The sequence below is a fragment of the Homalodisca vitripennis genome, chromosome 5 (genome assembly GCF_021130785.1).
Source record: "Homalodisca vitripennis isolate AUS2020 chromosome 5, UT_GWSS_2.1, whole genome shotgun sequence".
Taxonomy (NCBI): Eukaryota; Metazoa; Arthropoda; class Insecta; order Hemiptera; family Cicadellidae; genus Homalodisca; species Homalodisca vitripennis.
In genome coordinates, this window is record NC_060211.1 from 87,540,078 (window position 1) to 87,554,064 (window position 13,987).

The window sequence follows — 13,987 nt, forward strand, 5'->3', positions numbered from 1 at the left end:
CCTTTGTTCCAGGCTTATCATTACAAGAGCCAATTTTACAGCATATTCAAGCACAGCATACCTCAGCATTATGATTGACTGCTGAATCCTCAGCTCCCCCACCAGATCACCAACATGTTACTGACTGTACCTCTGTTTCCTTCGCACAACTTATAGTTGAAACTTTTTGGGTCTGCGAAGGGAATATTTTTGTAGCATGGAGTAAGGCTTCACAATTATCGTTTTCGGCAGTTCTGGTGGGATATCTTCTGACCTATAATTTTGTCCAGATACGGCCAAGGATTGAAGATCATCCACTTTATTGGTACTGCGAAGCCTTGGCTGCAACCGTTCAACACAGAGACAGGCTTGGCAAGTGTATCCGGCGTATCACAGAACATCACACAGTTCGTTCAGCTCTGGTGGGATCTCTTCTGTACCAGCGTACATCCTAGCCTTTCCACGGAAATGGTAAGCCTCCCATTCCTATTCATAGCTCACTGAATTTACATAACTGTACCACTCTTCAAGTGTCCATCTTATTCCCCATTATCTTGCACGAACCCCTTGAAAACTGTATAAAGCACAGTTGTAAAAACAGTGTTGCTATTAAATTTTCCAAACTATCTTCCTGATTACTTGTTTCACATATTTTTGTTTAACTGCTTATTTTAAATACCAATTCAACTGTATTTTGTGTTATGTTTTAAAACAGTTTCTAAATAATTAATATTTCTTAAACTATAAGCCTATAATTCATATTTTAAGTCTGCTGTTGTGAGTCAAACTTTGTAATGCCTTAACCCACTGGTGCTTTAATATTTCTGCACCTAACCTACATAGTCAGATTCTGTTATACATGACAAATGCAGTAATTTATATCAATTGCCTGTTAAATTTTATAATTTTATTTGAATTTTAATGCCTGAAATATTTAAACTTATGAAATATGCTCTTATTTTTAAGGATCTTATTTATTAAACAAATTTGTTAAACATAAACAAACAAAAAAGAATCAACTGTTTATTACGTCCAATTTGAAAGCAACTGATTATATTTTAACTCTACATTTATTTGCATTGTACATTTTATGTTGGTTGGCAGACTAATTCATCTATCACCTATATTTTTGTTTTATCAGCTGTCTTCAATTTTATTTCTCTGTTTTTGTTCAATAACCATTTTCTGTCCATGTAATTGGAAGAAGGTACTTTTTGTTCACCAATCTTATATATAGTCTTTCTGTTACATTTTGATAAGTAATAACATCATATAAATCAATAAGGTCTTAAAGTAATATTCTCTTATTGTACTGATTTACAATGATTCCATGGTATGAAGTTTTGAATCTCCTGGTTACTACAGAACAGTCATGTAATATTTTGCTTATCATTTAAAAATTGAATTTGTTGCTACAAATAGAACAAACTGATAATCAATTCAGTTGTGTCAGTTCATCACAAAATTAATGTTCTTCAATAATTGTATTGACAATAGTAATAAGGTTATAAATGGGTATAATGTAACCTTAACTGTTCTATAGACATTAAAAATTCTTTGTAATATCTTTTAATGTTTTTTGTGCTTTCAAAAAGGACATTAGTAAGGTAATTTTAAATTAATAAAGTTCAGAACAATACCAAGAGTACTTACAGTAATGTAATGATTATTTCGTTTTCTAGACAATAATTTATTTATTTATTTAATTTGCAAGATTTCTTCGTTTTGAATCTAAAACTTACAAATAAATGAAGTAGTTTTTATTAAACAATGTATTTTAATGTGAGAAAATTTTATCAAAATTAATGTGTTCTGTATCTTTAATGTTTGACATAAAAGGTTGAAAGTTAAAAAATAATTTTTAATATGCAATTATTTGGCATGCAACTACTATAATATGTACTTTATTATTAAGAGAACTAAGAAACTTGTTACTTCCATACCAACTAGTTTTTTATGACCAATACTTGATTTTCATTTTACATGATAACTTTAAAAACATATTGGGCTTAAGAACAGAAATCTGCACGTTTTCTAAATAAGCTTTGAAAACTAACAGAATTACTGCTGGAAGAGGTGTGCAAGTATTTTTTTGAAGTCAATGAAAATTTAATTGATTATTATTATTAACTAATTAAATATCTTTAGAAAATAAGCTCAGAACCCAATTGAAAAATCTTATTGATCTCCCTGAGAATTCGAGCCAGTAATCTCTCTGTTAGAGAGCCACAGGCTTAACCTCTATGCTACAGTGAATGTCAAAAATAAAAACTTCAAGAACTTAATGTTTTCGGAGAGCAAATTGAGTTATACTTATATTAATATAATTTTTTGTTCAGAGAATCAGCCACGTTATTGGCCATTGCAATCATTGTAGATCGGCATTTATCTCACAGTAACAAAACTTTATGAAAATAAGAAATAATATGGGAAAGTAGAATATGAACAAAAGATGGAACAACAAATGCTATGAATGATTTACTCCAATCAAAACTCTCCTTTTCATTTTTATCTTAACTCTGTTCTGTAGGCTGAGGCTATAATGGAAATGTAAGTTTTCTCTAGTGATTTATTCCATAGTAAAGTCCTTGTGACTGTTTTTTATAATTCTTTAATCCGATTCTACTATTTGAGAATAAAATTTCTATATTTTATTTAAATGCCTCATTTTCTCTCAGCATTAATTTCCTCAAGTTCTATTGTTTAACCCTACGGTACATTATATCCCCACTACCTAATGTTAAGATCCTCACACAGGCTAGGCCACGAGGACAGGTATAATAAGGTTTAAAAGGGATCAACCTCCCCTTAAAAATAAAATTATAAATAATTTACTATTTAACTTAGTTTAAAATTAAAGTACTCGTAGTAGAGTCTGTTTAACCTAAATAAATCCACAGCTATGCTCTGACAAATTTTGTTAATTCAACAAAAATGTATCAAATTAAAGCTTTACACACTTGCTGTCAGGTCATACTTGACATGAACGCAGCAAATAGTGTTTTCATGCACACAAAAATCCTTTAGTCTGTTATTTTATGGTGCCAAATTAATTGTTTCATAATTATTTCCTCTTTTTGAATAGCAAGTATGATTTGACTTTTCCAAAAACTGAAGTTGTATTTGATCTAAAATTATAACAGATCAAATAATTAAATACGTAAATAATAATTAAAATGATTTTTTTAAATATATGTCTAAGTATTTTAGTAATGTCCTTGTCAAAAATCATGATTTTTCATTTTATTGCTTCATGTCATAATATTAATATATAATCCGTTAATTCAAATAGTAAACATCTTAATTTAAGTAAAATCTATTTTCTGTTAAAACTAAATAACAGTAAAATTTGCAGATTAATTTTAAGTACTTTAAGAATTTATCCACCAAATTAAATGTCTAGCCCAAAAGTTAGCCCTTTAGTTTGAACTTTTTAAAAGAATAAATTTGTTTAATTTGAAAGGGTAGGGCAATGAATAATTTTAGAAAAGAATATTGAGCTCCTTGTTCATAGATTTTAGGCAATGTACAGAATATTGCAATATGATTTGCCTAAGGAGATAAAATTTTTGAAGACTATAATTATTATCTAGCAAATAGGGATATCTTAAAAAAAATGTTAAAACTTCAAAAATATAAATACATGGAAGTTACACAATTACATGATTCGTGGTAGTTTTAAGCGGCTCATTATCTTGACAATACTTTGTTGAAGCCTAAATACTTTTTCTGAATTTGTAGAATTGCTTCGAAACACCATCCATATTTTACATTGTACAGTGAGTTTCACTTGTGCACCAAGTTAGAGACTTATTACCGCATACAAAGACGATGTACTTGCACACCTCTAACAATCGGTCACAAAGCTGCTGTGTGTTCTCTCTCTTGTGTGCTATGTTTGTTGTAATATTTGCTGTGTGTAACTTGTGAGCTTAACAGGTATATACCCAGGTTGGACAGGAACATACCCAGACGGGTCAGGTTTGAGAGACCAACACGGTATGTACAAATATATGTGATACGTAATTGTAGTTAGATACCACTTTATCAGCAACTTTGTCACACTCACCAGTACCTACAGGATGCAATATCGTGAAACCACGGATTATTTCCTCATCACGATTTATAAACATGGTTACGCTCATTGATTTATTTAGCAGTGTCCAATGTGTGAAACAGTCAAATAACTGAATTATGCAATGTCTAGTTTTAAATATTTCACTACAATGCACATTAAGTTTTCTTAATAAGCACTATTTTTTACAGTTGTATACTCTATAGATACATGGAAAATAACAGTTAATTAATTTGAATTAAAATGATAGTTGTGAAGTCATTATTGTGCAGTGTCTGTCCAATTAAACAGCAAACATCGGTCTGACTGTCGCTTGAGGTTTCCCTATGTTGTGGTACATACATTTTAGCAAAACTTTACTGAAGATAAATATCTTCAATTACTGACATAATGAGGGTTGTGTATGGTAAGCATTGAAGAAAACATGTTTAAATGAATTAATTACTTCAATTACCGAGATGTTTCAATCTCCCCCTCACCCCTCCATGGAGAGGGTAAATGTTTTTCAAGTAATGGTGCAACTTGTACTTGACAAATTTTTAGGAAAATATCCATAGTCACTATCTAAAGAAAAGTCTACCCCAAACTGAGTTTAAATTTATAACAACAAAAGGAAAGTTGAGAAACACTAAATGTATTGCACAGTAAAAATTTCATATACAAATAATTTTAGACTCCTAGAGACTTTTAATAACAGCTCTCATTATATCAGTCATTCTCATAATTTTTTCCCCAAATTACATAAAACTGTATAGAATTGTTACTTTAAAGTTTTCTCCAATCCTAACTTTAAAGACCAGATAATAATTATGCACAGCAGAAAGTATTACAAATCTTACTGTTAACATTAAAACAATATTGATGGATATCAGGCTGCATGCAAAATCTATACATCACTCTGTATGACCAACACCATATTATATTTATACAGAATTTGTAATAGAGCTGCATAGGACATGACAATCCATCTTCACGTAGAATGTGTGCAATATTCTAAACTCAACTTAATGTTTATTGTTTGATCCAGTTTTGTTTAATGTTGAGTCCATGGGTGAATCCAATACAGAAATTGTATCATATATTTGTTAAGCATAAATAATTCCATTCCAAAATTTACTAAATATAAAGTCCTGTTGAAAGAAAATGAAATACTCTATTTCAGTTATTTAACGATGCAGTTTTAAAAAATATATTTTTTGTTGGTGCACCAAATTAATGATATTTAATTATGTTCAATTTAATCTAAAATTCAAATTCATCCAACCAGAGTACCGTATAAATGCAGCAAATGATGTGAAGATTTTTCCAATTGTGGAATCAGGTTGATCCAATTATAGAATCTCCCAGCTTTGCCAAGTGTGTCTGTCTGAGCTTTTTATGGAAGATGACGAAGGCAGTTTCAGCAGCATTGAATGGATAAGGCAGTCACTGTCTCACAGACATATGCGTTTTTATTGAACTTGGTTCCATTCAAATAAAATCAACTCATTTACAATACGGACATTATATTTCTAATAAGTTTGAAAACTTTGGGTTTAGTTTGTTCTTTTAAAACTGGGCTATTTGCCAAGCTCTTCAATACCAAACAATATAAATATTAATAAGTATTTTATATTAAAAATTATATGTATATCTTAATCTTAAAACATCTCATCACATTAAATTAAACATTGTATATATTTAAATTACAAATTAGTTCAAGGTTCATATTCAATTTAGTATTTATTTGTGAAGTTCTTTAAAAATTTGATCTATGTAAGTATATTTATATTGAATTTCTTCAGAGAGAAGTTATATATAAAAATAATGTTTATTTTATATTTTCAAGTGTTTTTAATTTGTGTTAATTTTTTAAATTTATAAATATTAGTGTATATTAATAGAATATTAAGATGAAACATTATTTTGTCAGTATTTTTATGAACATACTGAGATAATACAAAATATAAACACCAGCTCAATAAATTTGGGTGAAAATTATTAATTTAGAAGATTTGTTAATCATAATCATAATCATAAGAAGAAATTATTAATCATAAGAATGGCTCAGAAGCAGTCTTGATACACAACAGAATGTCAGTCACCTCAATGACTATCACTGTCACAAGTTGACACTTATTTTAAATTTGAAGAAACATGTCAATAAAAGAACTAAATATGAATTTTCAAAATAGTAATCAGATAATTATAGCAAGAAAAAAAAACGTAAATTTTACGCTATGAAATGGATGATATACATTGCCAGTATATCACTTGTGCATTCCAGCTGGCAAATAAATTACAAAATAATCTATAGAATTGTTTAAGTTTCATAGTGGAATCGAACCCAATAAGGCTAACTGTACAGCCAGTGGTGATGGTAAGGATTTGGTAGTCCTCCACTAGGTTCTTCGTGTCCTCCCTCTTACAAAAATGTACGGTGGGACCCCAATACCTGCGGGATCTTTCCGCACCACAGACTATTGTCACCACAGATGCTTGTGTAATATCATATCTTTAATTATTTTTTATTGTAAAAACTCTTGGAAAACTTTGTTACAATGTTTGATTACAATTTCAAATAGCTTTCCAAAGTAGTAATTTATGATTTGGCGTTTTCTTTTTGGGTTTGGAAATATAAACTAAAAATGAAATTTGAATCATAACTTTGAAAAAGAAATTATAGTAGGAAAAACAATTCATAAGAACGAGTAATAATAAAAAAAAAGATTATCATATCAGAGAATTATAATGTAAAACGTATCAGCGCGTCGAGAATGAGGTCTCACTAAAACAGCAACACAATCTAGGCAGCTGGTGTTATAAATTGATGTAATATAAAATGTCATGAGGGTCCACATTCTAGCCAGTATCAAATAATGTAGTAAAAATGAACAAAACATGATAGCACAGCACTTTACCTTCTCTGCATGATCTGGATCTACAGAGTTGTAGTTTACTAATTAGATGAACAACTGTTTCTTTAACTCTTCATACTTTTATACAAATTAGTATCGTTTTTTAACACTTGTTCCAAATGACATGACCAAGTATTTGTTAAGAAAATAAGTATACAAGTCACGATATAAAAAAAAAAACTACATCCATGTTATTATAACAAGACTGTTGTTAACAAGGCAGGGTGTGACTGTGGTGGCACATTGTCATCAAATGTGTCACTATTATAAATAGTTACCAACACTGCAATAATATTATTAGATAACCTGTTTTCAGTGAAAGTTAAGATTACACCAACAAAATACAAAATTGGTTTATTTTTCCAAAGTGCTATACATTTTAGTGTAATGTCATTGAAGAATTATTATCTTAACCCTACAAGATTTTAGATGATTCAAATATTCCTGATATTTTACTGTTAAACAACTTTTTATATTACACAATTTCTTGCTTTTCGTATTGCATGGCAGTTGTTAGAACGCTTTGGGTTTTAAGGTGGCCTTATACACAGTAGTTTAGAATAAAGCTTATTCATGACATCAAGTTGGGAATTGTCAAGTATGCAAAAGTTTGGTGATTACGATTGTGATGTCACTGTCTCAGTAATCGTATTGCATGGTTGGGTCTCGTGTCTTCTGTCAACCATCCAGACATAATCATGTACTGGGGTTTGCTCATGTATCATCTCACTAACACCTGGGTTTTTGATAAATCATCTTCTGTGGCTGTTCATGGTGGGCCTGTCCTTTGGTGTTTATGTTCATCTGTCTGTCTCTCTCTCTCTCTCTTACACTTCTAACTCTGCACTGTTTGCACAGACTCGGCACCGTCTCAGTAGCAGCTATGTCTTCCTGAATTCCACTCCTCCAATCTCATCTGAGCCGATATGTCCAGTGATTGAGACAAACTATTATGGACCCAGGCCACCCACACCTCCCTTACCTTCTTACGTAGAACCACTCTTTCATACGGAAGAGTCCTACACTTATTTCGATCCCTGGGATGACTTTGTTGAGCAAAACAATCCCGGCTCTGAGCCTTACCAAAACTACAACCATGTTGCATCGAGTGAAAATCACTCAGATTTCAGTGACGGACAGTTTACAGGACATGAAAACGAATACAGGGACTTCTGTGAACCTCACCATTCTCATCATAATTCTCATGATCACAGTGAATTGCACAATCATTCTCATCACACAAACTATTCTATGGAAAGTGAAGTGAAGCAGGCTTTGAGCTGCTCCAATATTTCTGTTGGTGGTGGTGAAGGAGATTTAGGCATGTGGAATAGGCCTTCAAGACGAGATAGTTTTTCGCAGCCAGAACGCAGTGTCAGTGCTCCAGAAATAAGATTGGCAGATTCCGTAGTACCCCAGACCTCGCATGAACCCCCAGCACTACCCCCGCCTCATTGTCAGCATAGTTCTGTAGACAACCAACCCCAAGAGCACTCACTTCCACAGTCTGATGTAAGTAACTAGGACCGTCGTCATCTAAGTAAACCTCTCTGATTATGTTGGAAACTGCAAACTCTTATGACTATGTTACTCTATGGAATTTTATATTGCATAAAATAATTTAAACACGGGTTTATTTCTGTTTTGAAACTGTTTAATGTCATAATAAATATTTGTTAGGTATCAACTAACTTAATTAAAGTATCAAGAATTTTGATTAATTAAAGTATCTTCTTAACTTTGAGTAATTAAAGTATCTGATTAATGTCATAATAAATATTTGTTAGGTATCAACTAACTTAATTAAATTATCAAGAATTTTGATTAATTAAAGTATCTTCTTAACTTTCATTAATTAAAGTATCTTCTTAACTTTGATTAATTAAAGTATCTGATTAATAAAAAATAAAACTATAATAATAAAATAAATAATAATAAAGATTACAATTAATTATAAAATAGTGTAATATTTTCCAGTAAAATTAACAAAAGAAACACAGAATAAATTAACACAACTTTGTAGCATAAATTAAAATAAACTCACTAATACACGTGTTAATACATAAATCATCCAAAGTAAAAACCTTTTTATATAATACATAAGCAAATCTAAAAAACATATACACAAGTGCCTGATGGCTACTAAAAAACCTAGTCAATGACAGAAAAGACTGTTTGTATACTATAACAGAATTAAGTACATACTTCCTGCACTTCATCTGACTTCCTATGAGGAAAAAAATCCAAATCTGCAACAGATCAAAATAAACATTAGAGATAATAGATTAGGTAGCTCTTAAAGTATTTGCAACTCTTCATATTTTAGCATGCACATAAATTCCTATAGTAGCTTTAATTACAACACTATCATTTAGTTGTACAGTGGAATAAATGACGAGGTTGAGACAAGTGAGCGACCAAGACTAGCCTGAATGGAGGTCTGGTAAAGGTGTGCATGATATAAAGTCTCACTGCCAAACACATCAATATTGTCTTATCCTTTCTAGTTGAAATTTATTGAATGTATTATCAGAAATTATTCAAGAGGGAACACTTGTTAGCTACCGGGCACTCATCTGAGGCTCCGCTTTTAACATGGGGTGACATTTTAAAATTGTGTTCTAAATAGAAAGTCTTCTTGAATCCTTAAATGTTCCACTATAGAAACTTAGATTTGTGTATTAACGCTAATGAATTGTAAAAAATACGATTCTGTTATTACTGATGATTTATAATCAGTATGGATTTGCCATAAGAAACTATATATTAAACATAAATAATAATAAACCATTTGTATTAACAGATCATTGTATTTTTAACAAATCATTAGCATTGAGACACTAAAATGTAAGTTTCCATTGTGAATTTATAAATTTGTAAATTCATTTGTAAATTATAGTCCAAAGCCAAATGATCCCCAGATGCACGGTTGGCAGCTCACTAGTGTGCTATCAATTTATAGTATAATATACTACAAGTACTTAAATATTGATTTAAATAAATAATAATATATAATGTTTGTCTTAAGAATGAAAAAAGTTTGATTAGACTTTGCACAAAATTGTTTCACAATATGGACATTTTATCTTTGAATTAGAAATAAGGTAATATTGTCAGGAGATGAGTTAAACATTTTTTGCTATAACATAATTGTGAGTGAATCCATGGCTCACAACATTTCTAAAATACACCATAGTTATATCATGTTACTTGCTGCTAAAAGGGTCTTCTTATTCTAAAATGAGGTCTGTGGATTGTTTGAAATTAATTCATCTCAACTAAAAATGCTCACAGTTCACCTGGTTTGTTTACATTCAGCAGTTGGCATTTTATTGTTTTGTTATGATTGTTAACTGTTTTGTTTTTTCATTTAGAGCCTATAGTATGTTTTGTAAAATGATATTATTGATTTCATTATAGAAGTACTACAATTCCGTGTGAGTAATGCGGTCCTGTTATCATTCATTTATTACATACACATTATATACTTGGTTCAAAATTAAGAAAATTACTATTTTCTACCTGAAGATAAAATACCAAGAGTATTACTTTTTATTCTTTTTTGTAAATACTAGAATTTTATTTGAAAAAAGATGTATGTAACATTTATTAAATCCTCATAGCAATGACTTTCTATGATTTTATAATTAAGTAAAATTAAGAGAAACAATTTTTTCAAATCTAAATGTGATAGACTTTTGTTTGATTACAGGCCGGTCTGGCTGGGGCATTAGCATCAGTTACATTGGGGGCTCCTCTTTCTGCCGAGCAAACAGCCCTGGAAGAACATCTAAGGCGCCAGGGCTGGGAGCAGGGCAACATCGATTATATGGGAAAAGATTCATTTGCCAACATTTGGCAAAAAATATGTGATACTTTGGCAAGTGTTCCACGACAGATTCCAGCAGAGGAGACCCCTGCTCCAGTAGCCCCTGTAGCTGCGCCAGTTTACGTGTCTTCAGTCGAGATTTCTCCGACTGGGCCAATAGATACGAGTCCACCTGCCAGTTATGCCCCCGTAAGTGCCCCTAAACCAACTGTCGTAGCTTCTGACAATGAAGTTGCTTCCAAAGCAACAGAACCAGCAGAAGCTGTGACTGTTGTCCCTGAATTAAAATCTTCCGTTGCAGAATTAATTTCTACCGAATCTACTGTCGTCCCTTCAGCATCATTAGATTCATCAGCACAGACCTCTACACCTGTTCCGGCAATCAACAGTGAAACTCCAGCAGTTGCAGCTCTTCCACAAGAAACACTAGAAACAGCGGTTAAAACTAGCATCAGTCCTGATCCAATTGAATCAGTGCCTTTGGTTCAAACTGAAACTCCATCTGTTGCTTCAGCACCTGATACATCTCTTGCTCCTCTTGCACCTATAGCTACACCTACTCCTCCTCAATCTGTTCTTTCTACAAAAGAACTTCCCACTGATCCTACAGCAGAAACTGCAACTCCTGTTCTTCCAGCAAATGACAATCTGGTATCATCACAAGTTTCTGTAGTCAGTGAGGCTCCAGCACCAATCACTTCTGATCAAATCCCAACTCAAATCCAAGCAGTTCAAGGAGAAACAACCACAGTAGCTCAACCACCAATTACATCTCCAGCCCCTGTAGAAGTTCCTTTACTTCCAGACACTACTGTTCCACCAGTCTCAGCTCCTATAGAAATTCCATTACCCGTTCAACCTTTGTCTGAAACTCCTGTTCTTCCTGCATCAAAAGAGGATCCATCCATATCAGTTAAAGAACCTGTAATACCAAGCGCCCCATTAGAAACAGCAATACAGCCTCAAGCTACTGTTGTATCACCTCTAACAGAAACATCGACTCCTGTTCCACCCGTAGAAGTAAAAGCCCCTAACTCCCAATCCACAATAGAAATTCCTGCACCCACCTCTCCAGTTCCCGTTGCTGCAGAAACAACAGTTATTACAACACCTGAAGCAACTGTACCTGCAATACCTGAAAGTATTACTCAAGTATCACAAGAAAAACCATCTGAACCATCAGTTGAGACTCCTAAGGCTCTTCCAGGTGAAGAAAAAGTCACTGAATCTTTGACACCAGTGCAACCAGTGATCGAACCTACTCCCCCAACTTCCCCTTCAGCAGTGCCTACAGAAACTACTAAAACTCCAGTTGAAGCACAACAAAAAACCCCCATCACATCTCATCCGTTAGACTCAACCCTTGTACAACCGGATACTCCTACAGTGACAGAACCAACTCCACCAACTTCTCCCCCTACTGCTCCTGTGGAATCTCCTCTTGCAACAAAGCTAAAGGTAGACTCTGAATTGCCAGCAACACCCCCAGTAGGGTCCAGTGCACAACCCAGTCTTGTTGCATCTACAGAGGAGCCTCCTGTTCCACCAAAGAGGAAAGGAGGTGCAAAGGCAAATCAAGATGGCAAAAACCAAAAAAGTGGTAAACAGTCAAAAGGGAAAAAATAAAATTATACCTACACATTTTAAATGTCAAATGTTGAGTTGCTTTGAAGTGTACATGTGTATTATTAATACCTCTAACATGTTGAAATAATAAAACCCCAAATTTGTTATTAACAAAATAATATGCTTTTAATTTCTGCAGGAATGCACAGACATTTTTTCTAGTCACGTCTATTTTAAGATTTAGGAGTGTTGATAAGTTCATAGGTGCCAATGGCTTATTCTGAATTTTTTAAATATACAAAAGTTATAATATATTCTACTTATAAACTATTTATGTAATATTAAAAACAGGGAATAGAAAATGGACACTTTATGGCTAACTTTTACTAGAAGCTGATGCTTTTAGAAATTCCTTTCAATCTGAGAATTCTTAGATTTTGTCATGATGAGCTACTACTGTATGTTGAAAATTCTAAATGCTGAAGACAATATACTTGTATAAAATTTCCTAAGGAAATGAATTTACTTTAAGTCCTTTTAATGTAATTTTTTGTATTCAATTATTGTTATACAAAGATAAATATAGTTTTGATAACTAATGTTAAACATGATCATTGATTTAGAATAGTTTGTCACGTTGTACAATGTGTAAAAATAAATTATTTGGAAACAAAACTGATTTCTTACTAAGCCTGTCGCAGAAAAATATAAGAAACCTTACAATGCATTGAAGTTTCTAAGTAAAGTTAAGTAATGTAATGTAAGTAATGTATTAAAAATACTATATCTTTTGAACCAGTTAAGATAAAGTTTTGAAACTGAGTTATTAACCTCTTATTGAAAATAAAATATTAACAAAATCCTGATACCCATTTCAAAATGGTGGATGTTAGTCGGTTTTGAGTTATTTTGATTAAATAATTTAAACGAATTTTCATCGCTAAAGGTCCGTCTGAATTAGCAGTGACGAATATTCATTGTCAAAGTAGACATGTACAGTTATTTAAGTTTTAGGTATTAAAGGCCACATAAATGATTTTTATTTTATATATTCTGGTAGAGCATTAACTATAATAACAATTTATTGTTCTTATTTCAATTATTGTACATCGGATATCGTTCTCAATGGACAGTTGACGTGAACGTGATACTTGTCAGCCATTTTGTTGCGCCATCCATATTGTTGTGAAACCATAAATAAGTGCCAGATTTTCTGTTTAGAGTTACAAAGCCAATAGGATTTGTGGAAAAATGTATTTTTTTAGTGTTTTAATGTTGTTATTACTGTAGTTTAGCTCTCTTAGATTATAGTTTTAGTTGTTTATTATTGGTAAAACCTGACAGCCCGTGTAGCAGACGTGATATTGTAGTAAGTGTCCTGTCAAAATTGTGTGAGACAGACAGAGAAGTTGTTCTTCCACCTGGTGATGTCCTTCGCCCTGCTCATGAACTCGTGAAAATCCCCAACTTGAACCATCGCTTGTATGCCATATGTGAGTAAAATCTCGAAAAGAAAACCAATGTCTTTTGCCCTGGATGTAATTGTGGAGTTCACCCTAAGTCCTACCATCTGCTCAAACACTATGCCAGACCAGTTTCACAGGGAGGCCGCAAATGCAAGGTGGAATCCAGTGACTCTTA

At 32.4% G+C, this 13,987-nt stretch overlaps 1 protein-coding gene across 3 annotated transcripts in view; it reads left to right on the forward strand.

Annotated features, from left to right (window-relative positions):
- The window catches only part of LOC124362479 (glycogenin-1-like), a 34,009-nt gene extending 20,988 nt beyond the window's left edge, over window positions 1-13,021 (forward strand). The window contains exons 5-8 of one of the 3 annotated variants that reach the window (XM_046817019.1): window positions 270-450; window positions 7,810-8,463; window positions 10,664-10,969; window positions 11,082-11,169. In XM_046817019.1, coding sequence (XP_046672975.1) covers window positions 270-450; window positions 7,810-8,463; window positions 10,664-10,969; window positions 11,082-11,087 — 1,147 coding nt within the window. In that variant the 3' untranslated portion in view covers window positions 11,088-11,169. Of the gene's footprint in view, window positions 1-269; window positions 451-7,809; window positions 8,464-10,663 lie in introns of all 3 variants that reach the window. The other 2 variants (XM_046817017.1, XM_046817018.1) reach the window with 2 other exon arrangements.
- Window positions 13,022-13,987: the final 966 nt, after the last annotated feature.